A 25,876-nucleotide genomic window follows, 5' to 3' on the forward strand; every position below is an offset into this window, starting at 1 on the left:
ACAATAGGAATGGTTCTGTGAACACTAAGGGGAAGAGCACAGGGATATCTTAGTTCTAGTAAAAGAAACACAAAGGGGAAGAGCACGGGGAAATCTTGGTTCTAGTGAAAGGAAGATTTTGTAGTTCATACAAGCGATAAGAACTATCATATAGTAGGTTCCTCTTCCACCCGTATCGTGTACTGAAAAAGCAGGAACGAAGCAGATACAAAAATTCTGCGACCCTAGTCACTCAAGAACAGGCACGATGTGTCTAACAGTGTGAATACCTGAACCCTGGACTGTAAGTAACTCTGAATACAAGCATACAAATTGGAGTTGGGTTACGAGTGAGTCTTCAAGCAAATAATTTGCTCTGTATGGCATGTTTAGTGAATAAGTACTAACAAGCTATCATTTGTGGAGCAGAAATTTGTCACGCAGTCCCCAGACGCCACCCATGCAGTTTTCATGTGATTTTACCCTACTTTGTCTCATATTAGTTTGCAAGCCCCCTTGCTCAGAGCCTCAGACTCTTTCCCTCTCGAGTATCACTCATTAAAGCACCATCACATGTAAGCATCTTTGAAATGTTCTTTGTTGAGTTGTGACAGCGAGTTCTTTATAGAGTTGTGATCACTATTGTTCATCATAGACATTTTGTGCTGCATTTTAAGGTTAACAATATCATGAAAAAGGGGTCAACAGGATAATTAAGAGAGACAGTAAGAAGATAATTCCCTTAGAAGTGTAAAAGAAAATTATCATGATGCATGAACGCCGTATGCATGCAATCCACCTGCTCAAACCCTTTAGTTCCTTTGGTCGCTCCAACCTCTTTGTGAGCTAAGAATGATGGGTTTGGGGAGCCTATAGGTCTATCTGCTGAGTCATCAACTGCCATTGCCTGGTCCTCCTTAGTCCTAGCTTGGGTGGAGAGGGGGCTTGGGCACTAATCAAATGTAATAAGGTCAGTCTCTAAGGCATTGGCCTGCTTGATAGGGCAATGTTACTGTCCCTTGCCGCTGTTATTCATGAGCGGCCTTTAAACTTTTAATTGTACAACATCCACAATTGGTATAGTTACAATTCTGAACAAAATAGATTTCAAATTAATTGATATTGCGAAAGGGATGCTGAAATTGATGAAACAATGGCCACATATTCCTTCAGTTGAAACATTTCTACTTATCTGGATTAATGAGAAGCAGTTAGCAGGTGATATGATTACCAAAAACCTTATTGTGAAAAGCAATGATATTGGAGCTGCATATATCTAGACTCAACAGAATGCCGATTTCATCTGAGGAGGAGGACAGAATGACAAACCTCTCACTTCAAGTGAAATTAGGAAGTTTAGAATATGGAACATCTATAGTTTTGTAAGGCTTTGGTAGAGTGAGCAGAGAATGTATATACCAATAATACCAAATCTTATTTTTATGGCCATTTAAAAAAAAAAAAAAGCAAAAGTTGTCTTCTCTAGATAGATTCCTTGCCAAAGTTGAACACAAGTGTAAAAAAAAAGATGACCAAGTACCCAAAAATAGTAAATTAAGTGATTCTGTTAACAATAGAATTCAAATAGAGGGAGATTTTACTTCTAATCAGTAACCCCCTCTTCCACTATCTCGTCTCCCTCACATCAGCCATGACTCTCCTCAATGGTAATGTGCCAGTTAAATTGACAATTATTTCTATCTTTTTTTGTGAAATATTAATTTTGATTATTAATTTCTGATTTATGGAATATAATTTATACAGTAACTACCATTACAAAACATGAAGATGAGTATAATGTTTGTGTATTTATAGATGTGGAATGCATCGAGGGAATTTCCTTAGTTCTTACAGGAAAATATTTTAGGACTACAGCATTGTATGTTGCAAGCTCACTTCCAGAACAAAGTAAACTCGTAACCAAAGGTACTACTGTAGTAAGATCGTCCCCATGGGAAGATACAATTCCAGTACGCATCATCCCTCCCACATGTACATGGGGAGAGATTAGTCAGGGGCATTCTTGTTACTCGACTAACCAAGAGGAAAAGAGTGATCACGTTGTGACTGGTCACAAGTTTGGACACCAAAAGCAATCTGAAATGGAATGCAAGGAGATAGTGCACGTGGACGATCAAGTTTGAGTAGATCGTGTGCAAATAACGGGCTCGTAAAACATTGTGCACTTGGAAGAATGTTTTGTGAAGCTTGTGCATATGGATGACAGGCTCATGAAAAGGAGACTTATAGAAAGCTGTCTTAAAGAGAAGAGCAAACATTGGTCAGAGTTACTCATCCAACCGAGGCAGGAGTTTTTGCAGTTACTATCAATGTGCCATCAAAATTTTCATGAGAAGGAAGTGAACGAGGATGGCAGCCCATGTCCTGAACATCAGAGCTCATACAAGACCGAGTACTAGAAGCAGGCCCATGAACATCAGTACCACATACCAAAACATATACTAGGATAAGGAAGTGTTCCAGAAACTTACCCACTCACCTGTGTGCGAAGTGAGATCATATTAGGATCATCTCCCAGAGTACATATGTTTCTGGTACATAACATCTTTCCACTCGTACACATGGAGAGATCAGTCATGGGAGGGTCTCGTCACTCGGTTGAGTGAGATAGACAATTAAGACACCTTGACCACCAGTAAATTCCTTCGTTGGTCGTGTGAGTGGCAAAGGGGATACAACAGTGGCAGTGCACACTGATATTGCTTTCACAAGTACGCTTCTCTCTCTCTCACAAAAGAGAGAGATAATATAGGAAGGGGAAATCCAACCTGACCAGCAGTGCCTATGCTCAGCTTGTGTGAGTTATGGGTACAAATGTTTCTTCCTGTTATGGGACAACTCTTGTCCCTTACTCCTGTGGTACAAGACTGAGCACAGATAAAAGGTGTTAATATATGCACAGAGAACCATGACAGAATACCTCCTTAGTGTAGTATGCACAGATGTTTCTTCCCAATTCACACTATGGGACCACTCTCAGAACTCATTCTAGAAGGGAGGTTCATCTTCTCATTCTTCTACAGAAGGTTACAGCAAAGATGGACCAGGGGAGAAGGGAGAACTTAAAATTTGTCTTCTGAGTCGTGCAGACCATAGACACTCACAGGAAATGAGACCACAACAGCACAACCAAGTCCTTACAACTTTCGGGAATCTGCAGATATCATAGAAGTGTAGGGTGCACCTAACCTCTTCAAATTCAGAGGTTGCAAGCTCATTTTCCAATGAACACCAGCAATGTCCAATGAAAACCAACTTGCTGTAAGGATGTTGGATAACAGCAGGTACCACAAAAAGCTGTCATATAATCAAAGTTATCATGAAACACTACATATCACTGGCTTCTTCCATTAATATCCCTCAAACAGCTACCTGCAAAAAATTTCATTCAACCTGAAAGAAAAAGCAAAAGATTAAAACAGCCAGAAGCAGACAATGAGAAGTACATCTATGCTATCCACCAGCCGAGGTCAAAGTGAGGGTTGCTCCACCCGCCAGACAATTATGTTTACCTTGTTAAAAGTTTAAACAGTCGTTTCCAGCTGCATTAAAGTCATATTTCTATTGAAGGAAGATTGTTTGTATTCATGTAGGAACAAACTTCATAAGCAAAAGCGGTAGATAATTAAGAATTTCCAATATCATCTAGCAGTATTCAATATAGACAAAGGCAAATATTTCGCAGAGGTAAGATAAAAAAGAAATTCCTAACTAAGCAGCTCACCATCATCAGCAGAAGCTAACATCTCTCCATCCGGGGAAAATCGAACAGCATTAACAGCTCTACTGTGTCGTGTGAGATCACTCAGCATTTCCACGCTTATGCCTCCATTATCCAATATCCTTAACTGCCATATCTGCAATAACACAATGTATTAAGTATTTGAAAAACAAAGAAACCAATATGCATTAGGAGTACCTTAAAAAAAGACAAAATATCAAATGTAAATAGGAAAATTAGAAAGTCATGCATGCACAATTACCTACTCAATAAAAAAAATACTTAAATTTTCAATTAAAGAATGGCATCTAAACTCAAAGCCATTTAAAGTCTTCAAGCTCATACAATTCTTGTTTATTCTCCATTCAAGGAACTCAAAAACTTGTGACATTCCACGGAGGTGATCTAACTTCTAACTGGGGCAAGGTTGCTCAAAGCTCTGTCTGAGCATATACAATTCAGCCGAAGAGGGAGCAAATCCTTTCAAAATGACCCTACTCAAGGCCAGGCAATAGCCATTTATGGACCACACAAAGTAGACAAAGTTGAACGAAATCTGAACCCATCCCACTGAGTGGGCTATGTCATATGAAAGACCAAGCAGGGTGAGAAAGAAAACCGTTTGAGTCAAGTCTCTGTCAGAGGTTCCGCTCAACAGCTCATAAAGGGCTCCTTCAGGAAATGCAAAGCTTCTGTGATGTTCGAAGGTGGTGGTTTAACTTCCGACAGGGGGGCAATTTGCTCAAAGACCTGTATGAGCATAGACAATTCAGCCAAAGAGGAAATATCAACTCCTTACAGTCCCTAACTGGTGAACGCCAGACGGGGGGGTCGAGTCCCGCTCAAACATTTTAGTTTCTTTAGTCGCTCCAACCTCACCATCCTTGTAAGCTAAGGATGGGGGCGGGGGGCGGGGGGCGGGGGGCGGGGGGCGGGGGGCGGAGGGGGGGTCCTATAGGTTTATCTACTGAATCATCAGCAGCCATTGCTGGCCCACCTTGGTCCTAGCTTGGGTGGAGGGGGGCTTTGTTGCTGATCATATGTATATATAGTGTTTCTATGGCATTGTCCTGCTCAATAGGGCAATGTCACTGTCCCTTGTCCTTGCCATTCATGAATGGCCTTTAAACCTTTAAGGCCGAGCAATAGCCTTTTACAGAGATTAAAGGGATAGTGTGTCCAAGAGGAGACGCACGCCTTCCATGACACCAATAACAAGGTATCAAGACATCCGTTCCACAAATGGTCGAAAAAATCTTCGTAAACATCCAGGTTGCCCCACAGGTGTTGGAAGGCATCCTGGAATGGCGCCTGTGGGTCTGGTACTGGCAACCAATACACCGGAAGTTTCCAGTTGAGCATCGTTGCAAAGAGATCTACGTCTGGCAAACCCTCACAGTCATTACTTTGTTCGTTTTCTGTGGGGGGGGGGGGGGCTTGTCTGTTCTAGAGTAAGTGCCCAAGCCAACTCTAGCAGGAACAGAAACACTTCTGCTGAGCCCCACGAACCAACACCTCCAGTAGCCTGTCGTTCCCAGGGGACCCGAAAGTCTCAAGGAAGGCCACAAAAGATAAAAATTGTGTTGGGATGCAGTCCCCAAGCCCCTTTACTGGGAGAGAGACGAGAAGAGCTTCCTGACCACTAGGGTTAAATGCCCACCGCTCTTTCTCAATTGACAGCAGGAAGAGACCGAACAAGAAGAGGGAGGAAGAAGTTGGGACTTCTTCGACTTTGAGGAAGACCTGAAAGGCGAAGAATTCCTTTCGACTACTGCTTCCCCCTCCCGCCATACCTCTCATGATGGTTACTCCTGACACTCGTCGCATTAAGTAGCCTGAATGCAGGAGTGTCCTCTGCCTGTAGGACAAAGTTGGTCAAACCCAAATGTCCCGCAACCTCAAGCGCGCGCACACACCTGCGAAAGAAAAAAGAAAAATTAGTACTGTATTAAGCTAATTCCAAGAACATGGAAGAGAATGTCCACCCTCAACCAAGGCTGAAATCGAAGTGGAGTTGTAGTGAATAAGCGGGAAGGCAATGTTAATCCGCTACCCACTATTAACAACTACTGTAGTACAGTTGTTGACACCTCGTTAAAAATCACAAATTTTAAGTAATTTGTATTTTTCCTAACAGTACTTACCTCGAACTACTTTCTTAGGAGTATCTGGGATCTCCTCCCATCCGACCAGAGTTTTGTGTAGTTTACCCTATACCCGTTTTCTATGAGGGATAACCTCAGGCGGAGTGATATGCGCCCTGAGGCTAACCCCGGGTCAGAGAGCATGCTTGCTCAGGTCTCGACCTCCAGTAAGTTCTTGGTAGCTTAAGTCTCTAAGAATTCCAGGAGGCACTCGGGGAAGTCTGGGCGGGCCATTACCCGAAAGTAGTTCGAGGTAAGTACTGTTAGGAAAAATACAAATTACAAGTTCTTGGTAGCTTAGGTCTCTAAGAATTCCAGGAGGCACTCGGGGAAGGAAGGGCGGGCCATTACCCGAAAGTAGTTCGATAAGTACTGTTAGGAAAAATACAAATTACTTAAAATTTGTGATTTGTTCCAACACGGAATACTTACCTCGAACTACTTTCTTAGGAGACTTATACTTTAGGAGGTGGGAGTGGCCTTTTAACTTCTGAGACTGTGCTGAGATATATCCAAAGACCTAGATAGGAGGCTAGGTCCTGTTGACCCCAAAAAAAGCGAGAAAAGAGGAAACTACACAAAAAACTCATCTTAGTGTCTAAGAAACTCACCTCTGCAAAAAATCCTGGGAGACATGTCCTTCCAAAGTTGGGGTACTTGTAGCCGGCTCAGGATCCTATCTGAGACCATTTGAAGCGGAAATAGGGGGAGGAAGAACAAGGGGGGTTAAGGAACGAACCTGTGTCTCTTGTACTTACTACCCGCGGTTATCACTGGGGCTACACCTTTAAACCGTTTGGAGCACGGAAATGACGGTACCTATCGAGAACCCGTCCAGGGATTTTCTTGAATAGTCTTTCAAGTAGTGAGCAGTGAAGGTAGACTGGTTAGCCCAGGTGCCTGCTCTCAGGATCTGGCCCACTGCCACATTCTTCTCGAAAGCTAACATAGTACTAAGACCCCTAATGTCGTGGGGTCTGGGTTTTCCCGGCAGGGGGATACCTGCCTTACTGTAGGCCCTGATTATCACCTGCCGCAGCCAGAAGGAGATAATGTTCTTCGAGACTGGCTTCTTCACTAGGCCTGTGGAAACAAAAAGACTTTTGATCTCGGTCCGAAGTCTGGCTGTCCTCTTTAAGTATTTCCTTACCGCCCAGACAGGGCACAGACGCAAGTCCCTCGAGTTGTCCGAGCGAGGGATTGCTGGTACAGTACTGAGAACCCTTCAAACCTGGGATCCCACACGAACCTGAAGGTAACCTCCCGCCAACCCTTCGAGTGAGCGACTTCGTAGGACAGTCCATGGATCTCCCCCACTCGTTTAGCCGAAGCTAATGCCAATAGGAAAACTTTCTTGAGGGTGAGATCCTTGTCCACGATGTCCTTTAGGGGTTCAAAGGGAGGTTCTGACAACATCTTCAGGACCCTGGCCACGTCCCACTGTGGCACCCTAACGGCTTGCGGGGGACACGATTGCTCGAAACTCTTAATGAGCATCGAGAGATGTCTGAAGGTTCCCAGGATGATGCCCTTCAGGAGGAAGACTTGGCCCAGAGCAGCTCGTACTCCCTTGATGGCCGGGATGGACATGTTGACCACGTCCCTGAGATAAACTAGGAAGTCCGCTATCTCCGGGATGGAGGCCCTCAGGGGCTTGATGTTCTTAGAAGTGCACCATTTAGTAAAGGTGGCCCACTTTGCCTGGTAGACCGCTGCCGATGATCGCCTCAGGTAGCCTGACATCCTCGCTGCCGTCCCTGACGAATAGCCTTCTTTCCTCAGGAGACGCTCGATAACCTCCACGCGTGAAGGCGGAGGGACCGAGGGTTCTCGTGGAACCTTTGAAAATGTGGTTGCCGGAGAAGGTCTGGCCTGTCCGGAAGGGGCCAAGGTGGAAGTTGTGCCAGTTCTTTTAGATCCCCGAACCATTCTCTCTCCGGCCACCAGGGCGCTACCAGTCATCCACAGGTTGTCCGCCCTCCTTACTCTGTTGAGGACCTGTCTGAGCATCCCGAAGGGGGGAAAGGCATAAACGTCGAGGGTGTCCCAAGGGTGCTGGAAGGCATCCTCGAACGCCGCTCTTGGGTCTGGCACAGGAGAACAAAACACGGGGAGCTGTGCGTTCAACCTCGTTGCGAAGAGATCCATCACTGGCGATCCCCATTTTTGAATGATGGTTTTGGCTACTTATGGGTGCAGGGACCATTTGGATCCCACTACTTGTCCCATCCTGCTCAGGCCGTCGGCTAGGACGTTCCTTTTTCCCGGAATGAACCTTGCTGAGATTCTGATCTGTTCTACTTCGGCCCATTCCAGAAGTTCCAACGTGAGGACGCACAACTCCTTCGATTTTAGTCCTCCTTGTTTCTTTATGTAGGCCACCACCGTGGTGTTGTCGCACACCAGAGCCACGGTGTTCCCCCGGAGTAGATGGACGAACTCCAGGCACGCCCTTCGCACTGCCCGCATCTCTAGCACGTTTATGTGCTGGGGCTTCTCCTCGTCCGTCCAGCTCCCTCTTGCTGACCTTCCGAGGAGATGGGCACCCCACCCCTCCTTTGATGCGTCCGTGAACAGGAGCATCTCCAGAGGGTCGGCTGTGATGAGCATTCCTTTGAGGGTGTTCGACCTGCCGCACCACCACTCTAGGACCTCCTTCGTCTCTGGGAAAACCGGAATCACCTTGTGGGGGGAGTCCCTCTGGTTCCAGCTCTCCTTCAGATTCCACTGGACCTCCCTGAGCTTCAGCCTGCCCTGGGGGACCAGTTTCTCTAATGACACAAGGTGGGCTATCAGCCTCTGCCAGTCCTTCACTCTCCTGGGCTGGCCCGACAGGAAGGGACGGAGGACCTGGTCTAAGTTGTCTAGTCTCTCCGCGGAGGGGAAGGCTCTCGCCAACTGGGAGTCCAGGACCATTCCGAGGTAGGTCATCCTGATGGAGGGTATCAACTGGGACTTCTCCAGGTTGATGATGATACCCAGGACGTTGCAGAACCGCAGAAGCTTCGTGCCTTGGTCCCTCAGTACTTCCTCTGAGGCTGAAAGTAACAACCGGTCGTCCAGGTACCGAATCAGGCGAATGCCCTGTTCGTGTGCCCAGGCTGAGACCGTCGTGAAGACCTGAGGGGCTGTGAACAGCCCGAAGCAGAGGGTCTTGAACTGCAACGTTCGGGTACCCCATTTTACCCGTAGGTACTTCCTGCTGGAGGGGTGAACTGGAATTTGGAAGTAGGCGTCCTTGAGATCTACTGACATCATGAAGTCCCCTTCCCTCAAGGACGCTAAGACCGACTTCAGAGTGTCCATCTTGAAGTCGGTCTTGCACACGAACTTGTTGAGGGCTGAGAGGTCTATGACCGGTCTCCAGCCCCCTGTCGCTTTCTCCACCAGGAAAAGCCTGCTGTAAAGCCTGCTGTAGAGCCCCGGACCTGGGTCCTTGACTGGTTCTATCGCTCCTTTCGCCAGCATCGCTGAGACTTCCTCCTGCAGGGCTGTCTTTTTCAAGGGGTCCTTGGGGGCTAGCCACTCTGCCCGCTGATCTGCCACTCTGCCCGCTAGGAAGGGTAACCTGTACCCTTCCTTCAGGACTGCCACAGTCCACGGGTCTGCTCCGTGGTCTTTACATGCTTGCCAAGAGTGTTTGAGGCATCCCCCACCTGAGCCTTCGGCAGGAGTAGGGGGCCTCCCTCACTATCTCCTCCTAGAGGCGCGGCCTGAACGCCCTCTTCTGGACGCTGCGTAGGAAGGTCTATAGGAGGATTGAGCTGAGGCTGCTCCCCTACGGGAGGGCTGAGAGGACTGTGACCAGGCCGTAGTAGGGGTGTCTCTCCTGGGCTGGCTAGGTGAAGCCCGAGGAGGGAGAGGAACATCGGAGGTAGACCTTCTGTGTGCAGGTCTCCTCACTGGAGGAGGTCTGGAATCGCCCGGATCCTTGAGTTTCCTGACCCTTTCAATTGACTCCCCAGCTGCCTTCAGGGGGAAAATCGAGTCGTCCCACAGGGTTAGGCTTCTCAGGGATCACGCTTCTCTGTCAGGAAGCCGTCTAGTAATCTTGTTGAGGACCGTGTCCCTCCTCCGTAGGACCCAGTTGGCGGCCTGCGCTAGGGACTGGTAAGACAGAAACTTCAGGGCCTTACCTCCCGAGCTAATCAGCTCCTTGAGTAAGGCCTGATTCTCTGGAACCGTGAGGTCGTACGAGGCCTGGACGCCCACTAGGGTGGAGGCCCACCAATCCAGCCACGAGGAGACGTTCATGAGGTCCTTCGCTATCTCCTCCATCATGGTGGCTTCTGATGGAGAAAAGCAGATTGGTGCTGTAGAGGCACTCTCTTCCGCCGCTCCCTGGCCTAAAACGGCGAGTGCAGGCTCCAGTGTACAGGCGCCTGCACGATGGCCCTCCGGGAGGTGAAACTTGCTCTGGGACTTCAGGCCCTGAAGCAGTTCGGAGGAACTCTGGTTCTTGGGAGCCTCGGCGTGGTTGGCCACAATCTTGTCCACGTGGGCTCTACCTAGCTCCACATCCCTGTTGAGACTGGATCACCAGAATTCCTCGGAGGAGGCCTCGGGCTCGTCCAGCCTGTGGTGTCTCCGAATGAGCCCTATCACCCTTCGATAGGCTGACACCTCCGCTGCTGAACCCTCCCCTTGGTCGTCCAGCTCCTCCGTAGGACGTACTGATGCTTGAGACGGGGCTCCTCCGGCGGAGGTCTTCGTCCGGGGAGAGGACAAGGCCTTGGCACTCTCCATCTCCTGGGGTTCTGGCCGAAGGACGGGCATAGCCATCGAGACGGAGGCCTCCGTCCTCGGTCTATCTTTCCTCACGGAGGTCCATGTATCTGCGGGTCTGCTCGACGAGAGGAGCCGTATCTCACGATCCTAACGGCTCAGGAGCACCTTGGAGGTCAGGACACGGCTGCCAGACCGAAGGGGCGACTCTCTCCGCTGGGCGGATGGAGTCGGAACCTTTGCGAACTTATGCCTGTCTGCTGGGACCTGGAATGACGACTCCCTCCGTCGGTCGAATCTGCCACCGGACGAGTATCTCTCCGGAGAATGGGCTCTAGGGCGCCAACTTGAAGAGCCCGGAACTGCTGCCAACTCTAAAAGTCTGCTACGAGGGATGACTACCCACTCTTCATCCGGGGAGCCACTTCTCCATTTCCTTCTGGGGGATACGGAACGCCAACTCATATTCCTGCGGGACTTCTCCCGACGTCTTCTGAGTTTCCTCCGGGCTTCGTCCTCCGAGGAGCAGGAAACCGCCTCGACTGAAGAGCCCGACGACTTGTAGACTCGTTCAGGCGGGCCCGACTCACGCGATGACGTAGGAGGGTTCCCTCGACGCTCGATGGACGACGGGGCCTGCAAGACGACGTCCGGAAACGAAGCAGATGACGCTGGAGGGGAGCGTGGACGCTCTTCAGTGGAGGACCAGGTACCGAAGCCTTCTTCCATTCTCAGCGGGGACCTGAAGGGCGTCTTCGGGGGTACCCACGCAAGGGGGTCTGATGGCGGTGAGTGTTCTTTCTCGATGGCGGTGAGTGTTCTTTCTCGGCGGCAGATGTTCCTGAAAAACAAGCCCAAGAGGCTGGAGAAGAGTTAGGAACATTTTTCCCCCACATAGGGTCATCCGAGGAGACGTGCCCTGCTTGCACCAGGACTCCGTCCCCCACACACTCCCGTCGCTCCCTCAGGCCCCTCACTTGCCTGGAAAGACGCCACAACCCCACTATCCTGCAGATCAGACTCCTGGGGAAGGGCCACGGGCCTCTTCCCCGCAACGGACTTACCTCGTCCCCTACTCTGGGTAGGGGAGGGAAGCTCGGTCCGATGACACGCCCAGCAAAGCAAGGGGGGAAGAGATGCTCGGCTTCTTAGGTGACTTCTTTGTCGCCTTCTTCTTCTTGGTGCCATAACGCAACCACTGCACCTCGTTCCAGGACACGCACTCCGGACACGTGGCAGTAGGGGAACACACACTGCCCCTACACGACGAACACAAGGAGTGCGGGTCTACTTCAGGTTTCGACAGAAACGCACCACACGATTTACCGGCCAAAGGCCCAGGACAACGGCGGGGAGCACGAAGCACCACGAGACACAAGAACGCACAGGGAAAGCAAAGGTAAGAGCACAAAGGAACCACGTGGGAACCGCGTGAGACACAAAGTCACACTGGGATTAAGGGGTGGCGAGATGATATCGCGACGCGACCAGAGAATTTACTGGAGGTCGAGACCTGAGCAAGCATGCTCTCTGACCCGGGGATAGCCTCAGGGGGCGTACCACTCCGCCTGAGGTTATCCCTCATAGAAAACGGGTATAGGGTAAACTACACAAAACTCTGGTCGGATGGGAGGAGATCCCAGATACTTCTAAGAAAGTAGTTCGAGGTAAGTACTCCGTGTTGGAACAAATTTATATAGCCGTGTTCCACCTTACGCCGTTCTCTTCTCATATGTAAAGAACGAGGGTTTGTATTTGTGTCGGAACAAGAAGATGCAGTATTAAAAAGCCAGAACATTATTCCTCATCACTTACTACAACATGAGTATCAGTCCCTGCTGTTGCTAATCGATAAATTCCATCTGGTGGGTTAGGCTGAATATCAAGCGCCAACACAGGGTCTCGGTTATGCCATGAAATCTCAGGAATGGTGACCTTCATTTCTTATCCTCGTTTTATTCTGAAAACAACAAAACTTTCATTAACAACAAAATTTGGCAATACTGTACACTTGTACAGTATAGGTACAGGAAAAAATTACTTCATCAAAGTTATCCTACAAATCAAAATACTGTAAGCAAACAGCACTCAGTACATAGCACAGAAATAAGAAGTTGTAATAGCTACAAATACAATATTTTCCTTTATGTACATCTTTAACAAAGAATATAAACTACAGCACTATGAAATAAATCACCAGTTATTTTTAAGCACTAAGTTATTTAACAAATCAATTTTCTACTACCTGTAACATCAGTACCTGCACTACATTAAACAAGTTTTTTGGAGTGGTGATTGCAACCAATTAGGTTAGGCTAGCACACCACACTTACCTAATTATTTAGACTATGCTCTATGCTAAGGAAAATACAGGCACTACCTTAACTTACTTGGAGTTAGAGCCTAAGCAAACTGATACTTAGTTTTATCTACCCTGTATTATTATTATTATTACTTGCTAGGCTACAACCCTAGTTGAAAAAGCAGCATGCTATAAGCCCAGGGAACCCAACAGGGAAAATAGCCTAGTGAGGAAATGAAACAAGGAAAAATATATTTTAATAGATTAAAATAAATATTTCCTATATACACTATAAAAACTTTAACAAAACAAGAAAAAGAGAAATTAGATAGCATAATGTGCCTGAGTGTACCCTCAAGCAAGAGAACTCTAACCCAAGACAGTGGAAGACCATGGTAGAGAGGCTATGGCACTACCCAAGACTAGAGATCAATGGTTTGATTTTAGTGTGTCATTCTCCTAGAAGAGCTGCTTACTTTAGCTAGAGAGTCTCTACTACTCTTACCAAGGCGAAAGTAGCCACTGAACAATTAGTGTAGTAGTTAGCCCCTTGGGTGAGGAAGAATTGTTTGGTAATCTCAGTGTTGTCAGGTGTATGAGGACAAAAGAGAATCTTTGAAGAATATGCTAGACTATTCGGTGTATGTGTAGGCATAGGGAAAGTGAACCGTAACTAGAGAGGAGGATCCAATGTAGTACTGTCTAGCCAGTCAAAGGACCCCATAAGTCTATAGTGGTAGTACCTCAACGGGTGGCTGGAGCCCTGGCTGTAATTTACCCTGTTAAGCTACGTCCACACAAGAAGCGATTCATCATGTACAGGAAGAAGCAGTGTGAAGGACAAATTTAGAACGCATAGAATACAAGCCCACTCAAACAGAGTTGAAGAAGCTGACTGGGACGGTCTTGTTGAAATCAATAAATTTCTTCAAGATTCAACCTATTCCTACCAAATCTAAGCTAATGTTGAAGCATTCTCAGGCAATTGATTTGTGGCTGAGGAAAAGATGGAATAGGCTAGCTCAGATACAAATGTTTATATAGTGCTATACTGTAAATGCTCTAGGGCTAAGCTACACCTGTCAAGTGCAACCATTGAAACCTTCCAAAAACTGTGGGCCCTTATGAAGACCTGCTAACATTAAAGAACAACCTCCCAAGCTTGATGTATGAACTCTGATAAATATAGCTTTATGCAAAATTTATGTACGGGGTATAAGGGATGGATAAGGTTCGGGTCAAACAGGATATTATATGCTATGCTTGGCATGGATAGTGTGCTTCTATTCAACTACTTCTTGAACATTTTCATCCTTATTACTTGACTTCTCACTCTCAAACTTTATTGATTACACATATTACCACATATTATATACTGCATTCCTAATTTTCCTAAGTCTCTTTAAACTGTTTGATGTTAAATGGGGAAACACATCAATGATAAAACTGCCACAATTGGCCAAGATTATTGATAAAAATCATCTAAATTTCAACTTGTGCAGTCAAAAAAAAAAAAAAAAAAGTAGTCGGAGAGCAATGTCCTTAGTTCTAGTATATGGAGAGTGCAGAGTAAAAAGACAGCAGGCTAATTTTGGGTTGTGGAGAACGTTAGGCTTTAATGTTTAACCAAGCCAGAGCATGGGTAAATGTTTAGTTTTCCCCTTCAATATTCAATATAAAACAGATGGAATATGGTTTTTCGGGGCTTATGTAGAACAGTGGCCTACAGATCTGAATTGAAACTCCTATATTTTATGACGGGGTAGACAGTTACTAAGTGGATCCAGTGACTGTTTTAATTAAATCACAGTGATTCATTCTAGCATAAGGTACACCAATGTGGGATAAATGCATATTGTGTCAATAAGATCTGACCCAAGATATGGGCAAGAATGCCAGTTAATCTGTACCCACCCTACAGATAGGGTGCTCCGCAATACAGGATCAGCACGATAGTGACTTGCTCATCCCACTCATCAAGTATCTTGTAACCAACCAAACCCCTAAGACCCTAAAAAGATTTACCAATATCATACCACAAATATTGAAAAAAATAATAATAATAATGCTGTACTGTATCAAAATGACAGCAGGCGTATATAGACCACACCACAAGAGTGCTTTTTCAGTCATAACTAACGGAATTCTAAAAAATGTTATTTTCATTAGTAAAATAAATTTTTGAATATACTTACCCGATAATCATGTAGCTGTCAACTCTGTTGCCCGACAGAATTCTATGGAGGGATACGCCAGCTATCACAATACTAGAAGGGGGTGTTCTTACCAGCGCCACCTGTGGCCAGGTACTCAAGTACTTCTTGTTGACACCTCCTCAATTATTCCTCGGTCCCACTGGTTCTCTATGGGGAGGAAGGGAGGGTCAATTAAATCATGATTATCGGGTAAGTATATTCAAAAATTTATTTTACTAATGAAAATAACATTTTTCAATATTAAACTTACCCGATAATCATGTAGCTGATTCACACCCAGGGGGGTGGGTGAAAACCAGTGTACAAGATTAAAGGATAGCTAAGTATCCCATATTTCATATAACAGTTATCTCAAATAACAATGAAATAATAAGTACCTGGTAAGGAAGTCGAATTGAACCGTTACTCTGTCTCTTTTTTAAGTTCGTCTTCCTTACTGAGCGCAGCGTTCCTCTTGGAGGCTGAATCAACCCAAAGGTGCTAAAGTATACAGGGCTGCAACCCATACTAAAGGACCTCATCACAACCTTTAACCTCGGCGCTTCTCAAGAAAGAATTGACCACCCGCCAAATCAACAAGGATGTGGAAGGCTTCTTAGCCGACCGAACAACCCATAAAAAGTATTCAAGAGAAAGGTTAAAAAGTTATGGAATTATGGGAATGTAGTGGCTGAGCCCTCGCCTACTACTGCATTCGTTGCTACGAATGGACCCAGGGTGTAGCAGTACTCGTAAAGAGACTGGACATCTTTGAGATAGAATGATGCGAACACTGACTTGCTTCTCCAATAGGTTGCATCCATAACACTCTGCAGAGAACGGTTCTGTTTGAAGGCCACTGAAGTAGCCACAGCTCTCACTTCATGTGTCCTTACCTTCAGCAAAGCAAGGTCTTCTTCCTTCGGATGAGAATTTGCTTCTCTAATCAGAAGCCTGATGTAGTAAGAAACTGAGTTCTTAGACATTGGTAGAGAAGGCTTCTTGATAGCACACCATAAGGCTTCTGATTGTCCTCGTAATGGTTTTGACCTTCTTAAATAGTACTTAAGAGCTCTAACAGGGCAAAGTACTCTCTCTAGTTCGTTCCCCACCATGTTGGACAGGCTTGGGATCTCGAACGACTTAGGGCAAGGACGGGAAGGAAGCTCGTTTTAGCCAAAAAAAACCGAGCCGCAAGGAACATGTAGCCGTTTCAGATGTGAAACCTATGTTCCTGCTGAAGGCGTGGATCTCACTTACTCTTTTACCTGTTGCTAAGCACACGAGGAAAAGAGTTTCTAATGTGAGGTCCTTAAAAGAGGCTGATTGGAACGGTTCAAATCCTGATGACATTAGGAACCTTAGGACCACGTCTAGATTCCAGCCTGGAGTGGACAACCGACGTTCCTTTGAGGTCTCAAAAGACCTAAGGAGGTCCTGTAGATCTTTGTTGGAGGAAAGATCCAAGCCTCTGTGGCGGAAAACCGCTGCCAACATACTTCTGTAACCCTTGATCGTAGGAGCTGATAGGGATTTTACGTTCCTTAGATGTAACAGGAAGTCAGCAATCTGGGTTACAGTGGTACTGGTTGAGGAAAACTGCATTGGCCTTGCACCAGCTTCGGAAGACTTCCCATTAAGACTGATAGACTCTGAGAGTGGATGTCGTCCTTGCTCTGGCAATCGTTCTGGCTGCCTCCTTCGAAAAGCCTCTAGTTCTTGAGAGACTTTCGATAGTCTGAAGGCAGTCAGACGAAGAGCGTGGAGGTTTGGGTGTACCTTCTTTACGTGAGGTTGACGCAGAAGGTCCACTCTAGGAGGAAGAGTCCTGGGAAACGTCGACCAGCCATTGCAGTACCTCGGTGAACCCTTCTCTCGCGGGTCAGAGGGGAGCAACCAACGTCAACCGTGTCCCTTTGTGAGAGGCGAACTTCTGAAGTACCCTGTTGACAATCTTGAACGGCGGGAATGCATACAGGTTGAGATGGGACCAATCCAGCAGAAAGGCATCCACGCGAACTGCTGCTGGGTCTGGAATCGGAGAACAATACAAGAGGAGCTTCTTGGTCATCGAGGTAGCGAATAGAACTATGGTTGGCAGACCCCACAGGGCCCAAAGTCTGCTGCAAACATTCTTGTGAAGGGTCCACTCTGTGGGGAAGACCTGACCCTTACGGCTGAGGCGATCTGCCATGACATTCATATCGCCCTGAATGAGCCTCGTTACCAGCGTGAGCTTTCGATCTTTGACCAAATGAGGAGGTCCCTTGCGATCTTGAACAACTTCCTCGAATGAGTCCCTCTCTGCTTGGAGATGTAAGCCAAGGCTGTGGTGTAGTCGGAGTTCACCTCCACCACCTTGTTAAGCTGGAGGGACTTGAAGTTTATCAAGGCCAGATGAACTGCCAACAACTCCTTGCAATAGATGTGAAGTGTCCTTTGCTCCTGATTCCATGTTCCCGAGCATTCCTGTCCGTCCAGTGTCGCACCCCAGCCCGTGTCCGATGCGTCCGAGAAGAGACGGTGGTCGGGGGTCTGAACAGCCAAAGGTAGACCTTCCTTGAGAAGAATGCTGTTCTTCCACCACGTTAGAGTAGACCTCATCTCTTCGGAAACAGGAACTGAGCCCGTCTCTAGCGTCATGTCCTTTATCCAGTGAGCAGCTAGATGATACTGAAGGGGGCGGAGGTGGAGTCTCCCTAACTCGATGAACAGGGCCAGCGATGAAAGTGTCCCTGTTAGACTCATCCCCTGCCTGACTAAGCATCGGTTCCTTCTCAGCATGCTCTGGATGCATTCTAGGGCTTGGAAGATCCTTGGGGCCGACGGACAAGTCCGAAAAGCTCGACTCTGAAGATCCATACCCAAGGAAACAATGGTCTGGGATGGAACGAGCTGAGACTCCTCAAAATTGACCAGGAGGCCCAGTTCCTTGGTCAGATCCATAGTCCATTTGAAAATCTCCAGACAGCGACGACTTGTGGGAGCTCTTAAAAGCCAGTCGTCTGACGGAGCCGGACACAAGATCATGATACTGCTGCACAGTCTGTAAACTGACAATCATGGGCAAGCGAGGAAGTACAGTGACAACCCGAATCTGTCTAGACTATCTGGGTCGTACAGACAACTCCTTAACGGGTTGCTGAGGTTGCCGCACTGCGTCACAACAAGTCCCTTCTGTTGGTTGTTGAACGTCTTCCCCGTGACACATTGACTCCGTAAACAAAAATCCTCTAACAAGGACTAAGCTTGGACTGCATGTCATGCAACACAGCTCAAGGTCTATGGGAGCAGGTGTGGTAACAGACGGGATTAGCGGCTGAAGTGGAACCATTACCTTCCCTGTAAGCATGTTATGCTTAAATAAAAGTCCATAAGAGGTTATGCAGCTAAAGGCTCCCTCCAAATGACAGAGTCCTCAAGGGAATATCAGAAGGAGGGAGAAAAGAACTTTCTCATCTACAGGGACCTTATCCTAGAAAAGCTAAGTTCTCTGAGTGAGGGTTCACTGGTGCAAAAGCAGCAGACTAGAAGGCAACGTTATGAAACTGCTTGACAGTCTAGTGAGTTGGCAACAACCCAAGATATGTTGAGAAGCATGCGGTAAGGTATGCAGAGCATGATGAATGCAGAGTATGCTGTATGCAGAGCATGCTGTATGTAGAGCATGTTGTATGCAGAGCATGCTGAATGCAGAGCATGCTGTATGCAGAGCATGTTGTATGCAGAGCATGCTGAATGCAGAGCATGCTGAATGCTGAGCATGTAGTAAGCAGAGCCTGCTGTAAGCAGAGCCTGCTGTAAGGAAAGCAGAGCGTGTGCATGGCGTTTAACATTTCTCAGAAATTCCATGACCAGTGCTAGAGTGCTTTATGCATGCTTGCATGGGGTTTAAAAATCAACATAATGTTTACCTTACATTCATAACTCATGATTCATATTTTTGCCATGGTTTGAAAATGGAGGTAAGGTATGCTGAACAGCAGAGTCAGAACGAGCTGGAACAACAACAGTGGAAGGTGCAGAAAGTTCCTGTTCCTGTGGTATGAGTGGAGCGTGAAGAGACCGAGGTTGCGCAGAACAAGGTAAAGTTCCCGCAAGCAGAGGTGTCTGAGGCGCAGGATCAGGGTGCACGGGTTGAGCTCGGTGCAGCAGCTGAGGAGACTGACTCACAGGTGGAAGAGGTTGTACCTCCACCGAGAGTTGCACCACCGGTGGAGCAGCCAGGGGAGGAGGAGGAAGAGTGGGGTAATCCTCCTGATCCCAAACCGAAGGTTGCCTTAAAGAAGGCTGAGGCTGAACAACACTGGGAACAGCGAACACAGAAAGAGGTTCAACATCGTACGCCTGGCAGATGGTGCTGCGACTGGGTGCAGCGAGTGCAGGCGGGTTGAGCACAGGCTGAACGGGTGCAGGGGAGGTGCAACACTCTCAGCCCGACACTCACACAACAGGTCCGAAAGCTGTGCTTGCATGGACTGTAGTAGAGTCCACAACATCGTACGCCTGGCAGATGGTGCTGCGACTGGGTGCAGCGAGTGCAGGCGGGTTGAGCACAGGCTGAAAGGGTGCAGGTGGAGGTGCAACACTCTCAGCCCGACACTCACGCAACAGGTCCGAAAGCTGTGCTTGCATGGACTGTAGAAGAGTCCACAACATCGTACGCCTGGCAGATGGTGTTGCGACTGGGTGCAGCGAGTGCAGGCGGGTGCAGCACAGGCTGAACGGGTGCAGCCGGTTGGTGCACCACCGGTGCAGGCGGGTGCAGCACAGGCTGAACGGGTGCAGGCGGTTGGTGCACCACCGGTGCAGGAGGAGGAGGAGGTGCAACACTCTCAGCACGACACTCACGCATCAGGTCCGAAAGCTGTGCTTGCATGGACTGTAGTAGAGTCCACAACATCGTACGCCTGGCAGGTGGTACTGCGATCAGGCGGAGCGAGCATAGGGGGGGGGGAGTGTAGGCGCACTCTCAGCCCGACAAACTGATGACTGAGGAGAGTCAGAGCTAACCCAATGACTGCATCCGGGTTGTTGAACTTTACTTCGTACGTCTGGCATAGGTCTGGACTTTACGTTTAAGAGGTCTTGAGACCTGAGACCAGCGTAACTCTGCCTTTATTTTCTCCTCTAAATCTCTTCTGCAGACGAGCAAAATAAGGGCTCAATCGTCTGCGGGTGGGAGTGACGGTCTCGGTAAGACACGCCCACAACCACCGAGGATACTTCTGTGCGCCGATCAAGGCCTGCCGAACCCTTATGCCCTTCGACATTGCTTCTCCCCTGGGCTTGGGAGCTTGCAAGAGGTCCCGGACTGGGAGGACGACTGGCGCGCACAAAAGTACCCTCACGCATAACACTGACATACTTTGCGCTAATCACTTATCACTTTGATTTCTGTTTGCACTTATTTCACTGAACTCGAAACTTTAAGTGGTTTGTACCTGAAACACGCAATTCTATCCTTCTCAAAAGTTAGTAATTGCGAAAACAGAATTACAATGTAACAGAAAAATCTAATGAAAGAAAATTCAGTGGCTGGAAAGAGACTAAACACTAGATCACTCTAGAAACGTTTAGTTTCTTCCCCTAAAGAGACTAGGGATAAGAGCAAAACGATAACGACGTTACTCGTACGCCTGGCAGGCTTGAGGGAAACGTTTATCCTCTTTCTCCCTCCGTCTCTATCTCTCTCTCTCTCTCTCTCTTGACTTAGAACCTGAGAGAAGAGCCCAATCATATATATCGTTAAAACATATTATTGTTAAAGGAAAAAACTGAAATATTTCCCAAAAAGAAAAGTTCCTTATTAGGATCAAAACCATTAAGTTAAGAAAGAATGAACAAAACGCTAGACACGGTTACTCTTACTGCAATGTGAAACCGTGAACATTCTTTCTCTATCGTAACGATAGAGTGCAAGTTGAAACGTTCTGAACGTCAACAACTGCCGAGACAAACAAAACGTTAGTTCAACTTTGAAAAAGTACGAGACTATCAAAGAAATTCTTTCAAAGACCTTAAAATAGCATAATATGTTAACAGGTAAAACCGAAATGACGGGCTCACGATAATTAACTTCGGTACCAAGAAAAGACCGCCTACTATTAGGAAGGTCGAATATAAACAAATATAAAAATTAATTTTAATAAGTTTATAATAAAAGGAAGTTAATCGAAGAGGCCTATAAGAGGCGGAGAGATATAAAATAAATCTATAACTTTTGTTAAGCAAAATTAAGAAAGAGAGTCTATACTCTCTTAGACACCAACACTTCCGTCTAAGGGAAGGGTCGGCCATTGAAAGGTGAACGAGAGTTCATACTCTCTTCGTCACCAAAAATAATCAATTAATTCCAAAAGCTAACTAAGCTAAAATAGAAGTTTCCAGTAAAGCGACAGCCGAAATCAAAGAGAAATACTTCACCAAAGTCGTGAAAATACTCCAAGAACATAAGCGTATCCCAGAACGTCTTGTCAGAAGCACGACAGAGGAATAATTGAGGAGGTGTCAACAAGAAGTACTTGAGTACCTGGCCACAGGTGGCGCTGGTAAGAACACCCCCTTCTAGTATTGTGATAGCTGGCGTATCCCTCCATAGAATTCTGTCGGGCAACAGAGTTGACAGCTACATGATTATCGGGTAAGTTTAATATTGAAAATCTAAAAATTTTGGTCCTCCAAAAATTATTAACATCCGAACAGTTCTAAATACCTATAAATGGGTAGTTTGTAGCGCTACGGCCAAGCGTCCTAATTTGCTTATTATCGCTCCGACTGTTATCTTGTATAGATTAAAAACGTTTGGAAATGGTCTACGGATCTTAAATATGTTGTGTAAGGGGGGGTCCGTAAGGGCGCAGCCCCCTGGGTAAGGACACAGCTTTTAGCATTGATTAGGTGGGTTTTTTAAGTTAGCTTCTCCTGTCGTACTCGTAGGTAAGGAAACTGTTGTGAAGGGGGGGGGTGTGGGATAAGGATACGGCTTTTAGCATAGGTTAGGTGGGTTTTTTAAGTTAGCTTCTCCCGCCAAAATCGATATTAGAACAACGGCCAGTTCAGAATATTCCCGTTTTCTACGGGATCTGACCGTCACCCTACAAAGGCTCCCTATAGATACACCTGGACCGTCCCAACAAACTACAAAGGCTCCCAAGTTGCATATAAGAAAATTATTTCTAAGTGTCGTAATGTTTTAAGAACCCATCATATCGTATATCCGGAGCAAGTTAACATATACAGGTTTACATGGGGTTTTGCCATCTCAGTAACTCTTTGCTTATATCATAGGAGTCCATTAAATATGACCAGATCCTGGCATCTTGAATATAGTAAGGTCAGGCAGATGCACACCCTTAATTCGGACAATTCGTATTGTTTTCTCCAGTCAAAATCCTGGGTTTCCACATAGGGCACACCCAAAACTTGTTAAATATTGCCTACATAACAAAATCCAAATTATTCAATAAATACCTGAATATTACATATATTTTAGCATGTACGGCTTTAATTGTAACATGATATATTTGAGTCAACAACAGACACGGAACCATCATTACCCCTTTAGTGGGTCCCGGTTTGGCCCAACGTAATATTAGTGCCATGTAACATACATATACATATATATATATATATATATATATATATATATATATATATATATATATATATATATATATATATATACACACATTTATACATACATACACATATACAATAAAATAAACTGATTAGACATAGCTGGGAGGTGGTGCTTTCCTTTGTGAAAGGATCAATTCAATATAAATATGGGTAAATAACACTGAGCTATGATACGTACAAATCAACCTCAACTTCATTATTAGTCTAAATAACAAATAACACTATCATTACACCTTGACAAACTTTAAACAACGAAAATACCTGACAATCAAATACTGTTGACAAAATCCCGAATTCCCGCGCTCTCCTCTAATTTATTTACTTCTTTTTTTAGTTTGGGTTCGGACGTTGGTTCTTTTTTCAGAATGTAAAATCAACGTTATTTAGAACTACAAATTAAGATTTTGTCTACTTCCTTATCAATAACTTTACAATATTAATTTTGAATGATCTAATGGTCTTAATACAGGAATCAAGACATAATTTTACGTTTTAACGAGTTGCCAATAGATCTCGTACTATGTGTTGTTATATACCTGTACTTCGTATCCTAAATCATATTCTGCTTTATTTCTTTTACATACATATAGAATGCTGAATCAGTTAAATAATTCAACATGAAATACTACATTGTTTAAAAAACCAAGGCATTGCGTATTTGATCTGTTGTATTGTATATTTGTAAAAGCTCAATGCAAGGCAGTGTTTTTTTCTTTTTGCCTTGTATGGAATCAGTATTTTCATGTTATACAATAACTATGGCACAAAGATAGATATATTCTTTTTTTAACGAATTGTCCTTTTTAAAGTATTTGAATTGCTTTATATTGCCAAATACAAAGAAAAGTAGCTGTATTCACATAAGTCATCGTACGACCTCCCAGGGACTGATTCGTCTGAACTTCCCTTACTGAGAAGTAATGTGAAGCCACAAATGACTAAGAAGACGGTGATATGAATATATAAAACAGCGAAAAGTCACATCTTTTATAAGTCTTCATAATGCTTATTAAATAAAGCGAAATATGTTTATCAATGGATGTGGTGTGAAAAGGGTAGATGGTTTTAATTATAAGTGTATCGTATATTATTATTATTATTATTATTATTATTATTATTATTATTATTATTATTATTATTATTATTATTATTATTAGCTGGAAAAGCAGGATGATATAAGGCCAAGGGCTCCAAAAGAGAAAAATAACCCATTAAGGAAAGAAAATGTGGAAATAAACCGCGAGAGAAATAATTAAAAATGAAATATCTTAAAAACAGTAATAACATTTAAATAGACCATTCATTTATAAACTATAAAAAGGGACTTATGTCAGCTTGTTCAAAATAAAAAAACTTTCAATGCAACTTTGAACTTTTGAAGTTCCGCAGATTCCACAACTTGGTCACAACTGGAATAAAACTTTTAGAATACTGCGTAGTGTTGAGCCTATGATGGAGGGGACATGGCTATTAAAACTAACTGCATACCTAGCATTACGTACAAGAAGTTGTTTGGGAAGATCTAAATAACAGCAAACGAGCAATATGCAGCGTGAAATACTTGGAATACATATAATGAAATGAATGTAAAGGTCCTGTAAAGAGTAGAGTTCCCCTGCTGTATAGGACCAGAAAAGCAGCCCTTAGAGTAAAGTAAAGGTTGGTTAGAATCGTGAAAAACTGTATACAAAATGCATAACGAACTAACTGAACGACGATGACAGAGGTTTATATCTAGATCAGAAATGAGAATTTTAATAGACCCTAAGTTCCTGTCCAACAAATTAAGATGTGTTTCAGCAGCTGAAGACCAGACAGGAGAACAATACTCGAAACAAACCAGAATGAAAGCATTAAAACACTTATTCAGAATAGATTGATCATCGGAAATATTAAAAGATTAATAATTTTTTTTTTTTTTTTTTTTTTTTGCAATTGAAGTAGTAGAAGAGAGACCTGTGTTTCTCAGAAGTAAACTTGCTATCAAGAATCACACCAAAAATATAAAAGATTCATAAAGAGCTAAAGACAAATTGTCAATGCTGAAATCTGAATATTGAGGAGCCACTATCCTCGACCTACTTACAATCATATTTAGAGTTTTGCTATGGTTTAACTTCATGCCCCATAATTTGCACAATGCACTAATTTTAGTTAGATCTCTATTAAGGGATTCAGCAATCCCAGATCTACATTTAGGAGAGGGATTTGACGCAAAGAGAGTAGCATCATCCGCATATGCAACAAGCTTGTTTTCTAGGCCAAACAACGTGTCATTTGTATATAGTATGAAAGATAAAGGGTCAAGAACACTGCTCTAATGAACACCAGATATCACATTCTTACATACTCACTATGGTGTCCATAAAAAATGACTCTGTAATCTATTACTCAAAATTTGATAATGATGCTAAGAAAAGACAAATATACTTCCAACTGTTTGAGTTTTAAAACAAGGGCTCACGATTAACAAGGCCAAAGACTGCACTAAAATCAAGGCCTATCATACGAACTTCCTGACCACAAGTAAGTAATTTCTGTACAGCATTGGAAGTTATAAGAAAGGGATAACATGATCCAAGGCCTTTACGAAAGTCAAATTACAAACTTGAGAACAGTTTATTACCTTCAGCATACCTATTTAGATATTTTGCCAAAAGAGGTTCAAAACCTTTATGGAAATTGGCAGTAACCAGCAGGGTTAAAGCTACCACAAACACATTTTTTACCCAATGCCTAATTATTGTTATTATTATCATTACTTGCTAAGCTACAGCCCTAGTTGGAAAAGCAGGATGCTATAAGCCCAGGGTCTCCAGCAGGGAAAATAGCCCAGTGAGGGAGTGAAACAAGGAAAAATTATATTTTTTAGGAACAGTAACAACATTAAAATAAATATTTCATATATAAACTTAAAACATTAACAAAACAAGAGGAAGAGAAATGAGATAGAATAGTGTGCCCGAGTGTACCTTCAAGCAAGAGAACTCTAACCCAAGACAGTGGAAGGCCATGGTGCAGAGACTATGGCACTACCCAAGACTAGAGAATAGTTACAGATGGCTTCAAACTGTTGGGACCTAGATATATGTCTACTTTAGGCTCCAGAGCCTTTAAATATGCTGCCCCGAGACTATCCTATATAATA

At 45.0% G+C, this 25,876-nt stretch overlaps 1 protein-coding gene across 1 annotated transcript in view; it reads right to left on the reverse strand.

Moving 5' to 3' along the window:
• Positions 1 to 23,089, reverse strand: part of Caf1-105 (chromatin assembly factor 1, p105 subunit) — a 100,156-nt gene extending 77,067 nt beyond the window's left edge. The window contains exons 1-3 of the mRNA XM_068345129.1: positions 22,990 to 23,089; positions 12,406 to 12,550; positions 3,725 to 3,857 (exon numbers count right to left, since the gene is read on the reverse strand). Coding sequence (XP_068201230.1) covers positions 3,725 to 3,857; positions 12,406 to 12,531 — 259 coding nt within the window. The 5' untranslated portion in view covers positions 12,532 to 12,550; positions 22,990 to 23,089. The remainder of the gene's footprint in view (positions 1 to 3,724; positions 3,858 to 12,405; positions 12,551 to 22,989) is intronic.
• Between the last annotated feature and the right edge of the window lie 2,787 nt (positions 23,090 to 25,876).

The sequence above is a fragment of the Palaemon carinicauda genome, chromosome 21 (genome assembly GCF_036898095.1).
Source record: "Palaemon carinicauda isolate YSFRI2023 chromosome 21, ASM3689809v2, whole genome shotgun sequence".
NCBI lineage: Eukaryota > Metazoa > Arthropoda > Malacostraca > Decapoda > Palaemonidae > Palaemon > Palaemon carinicauda.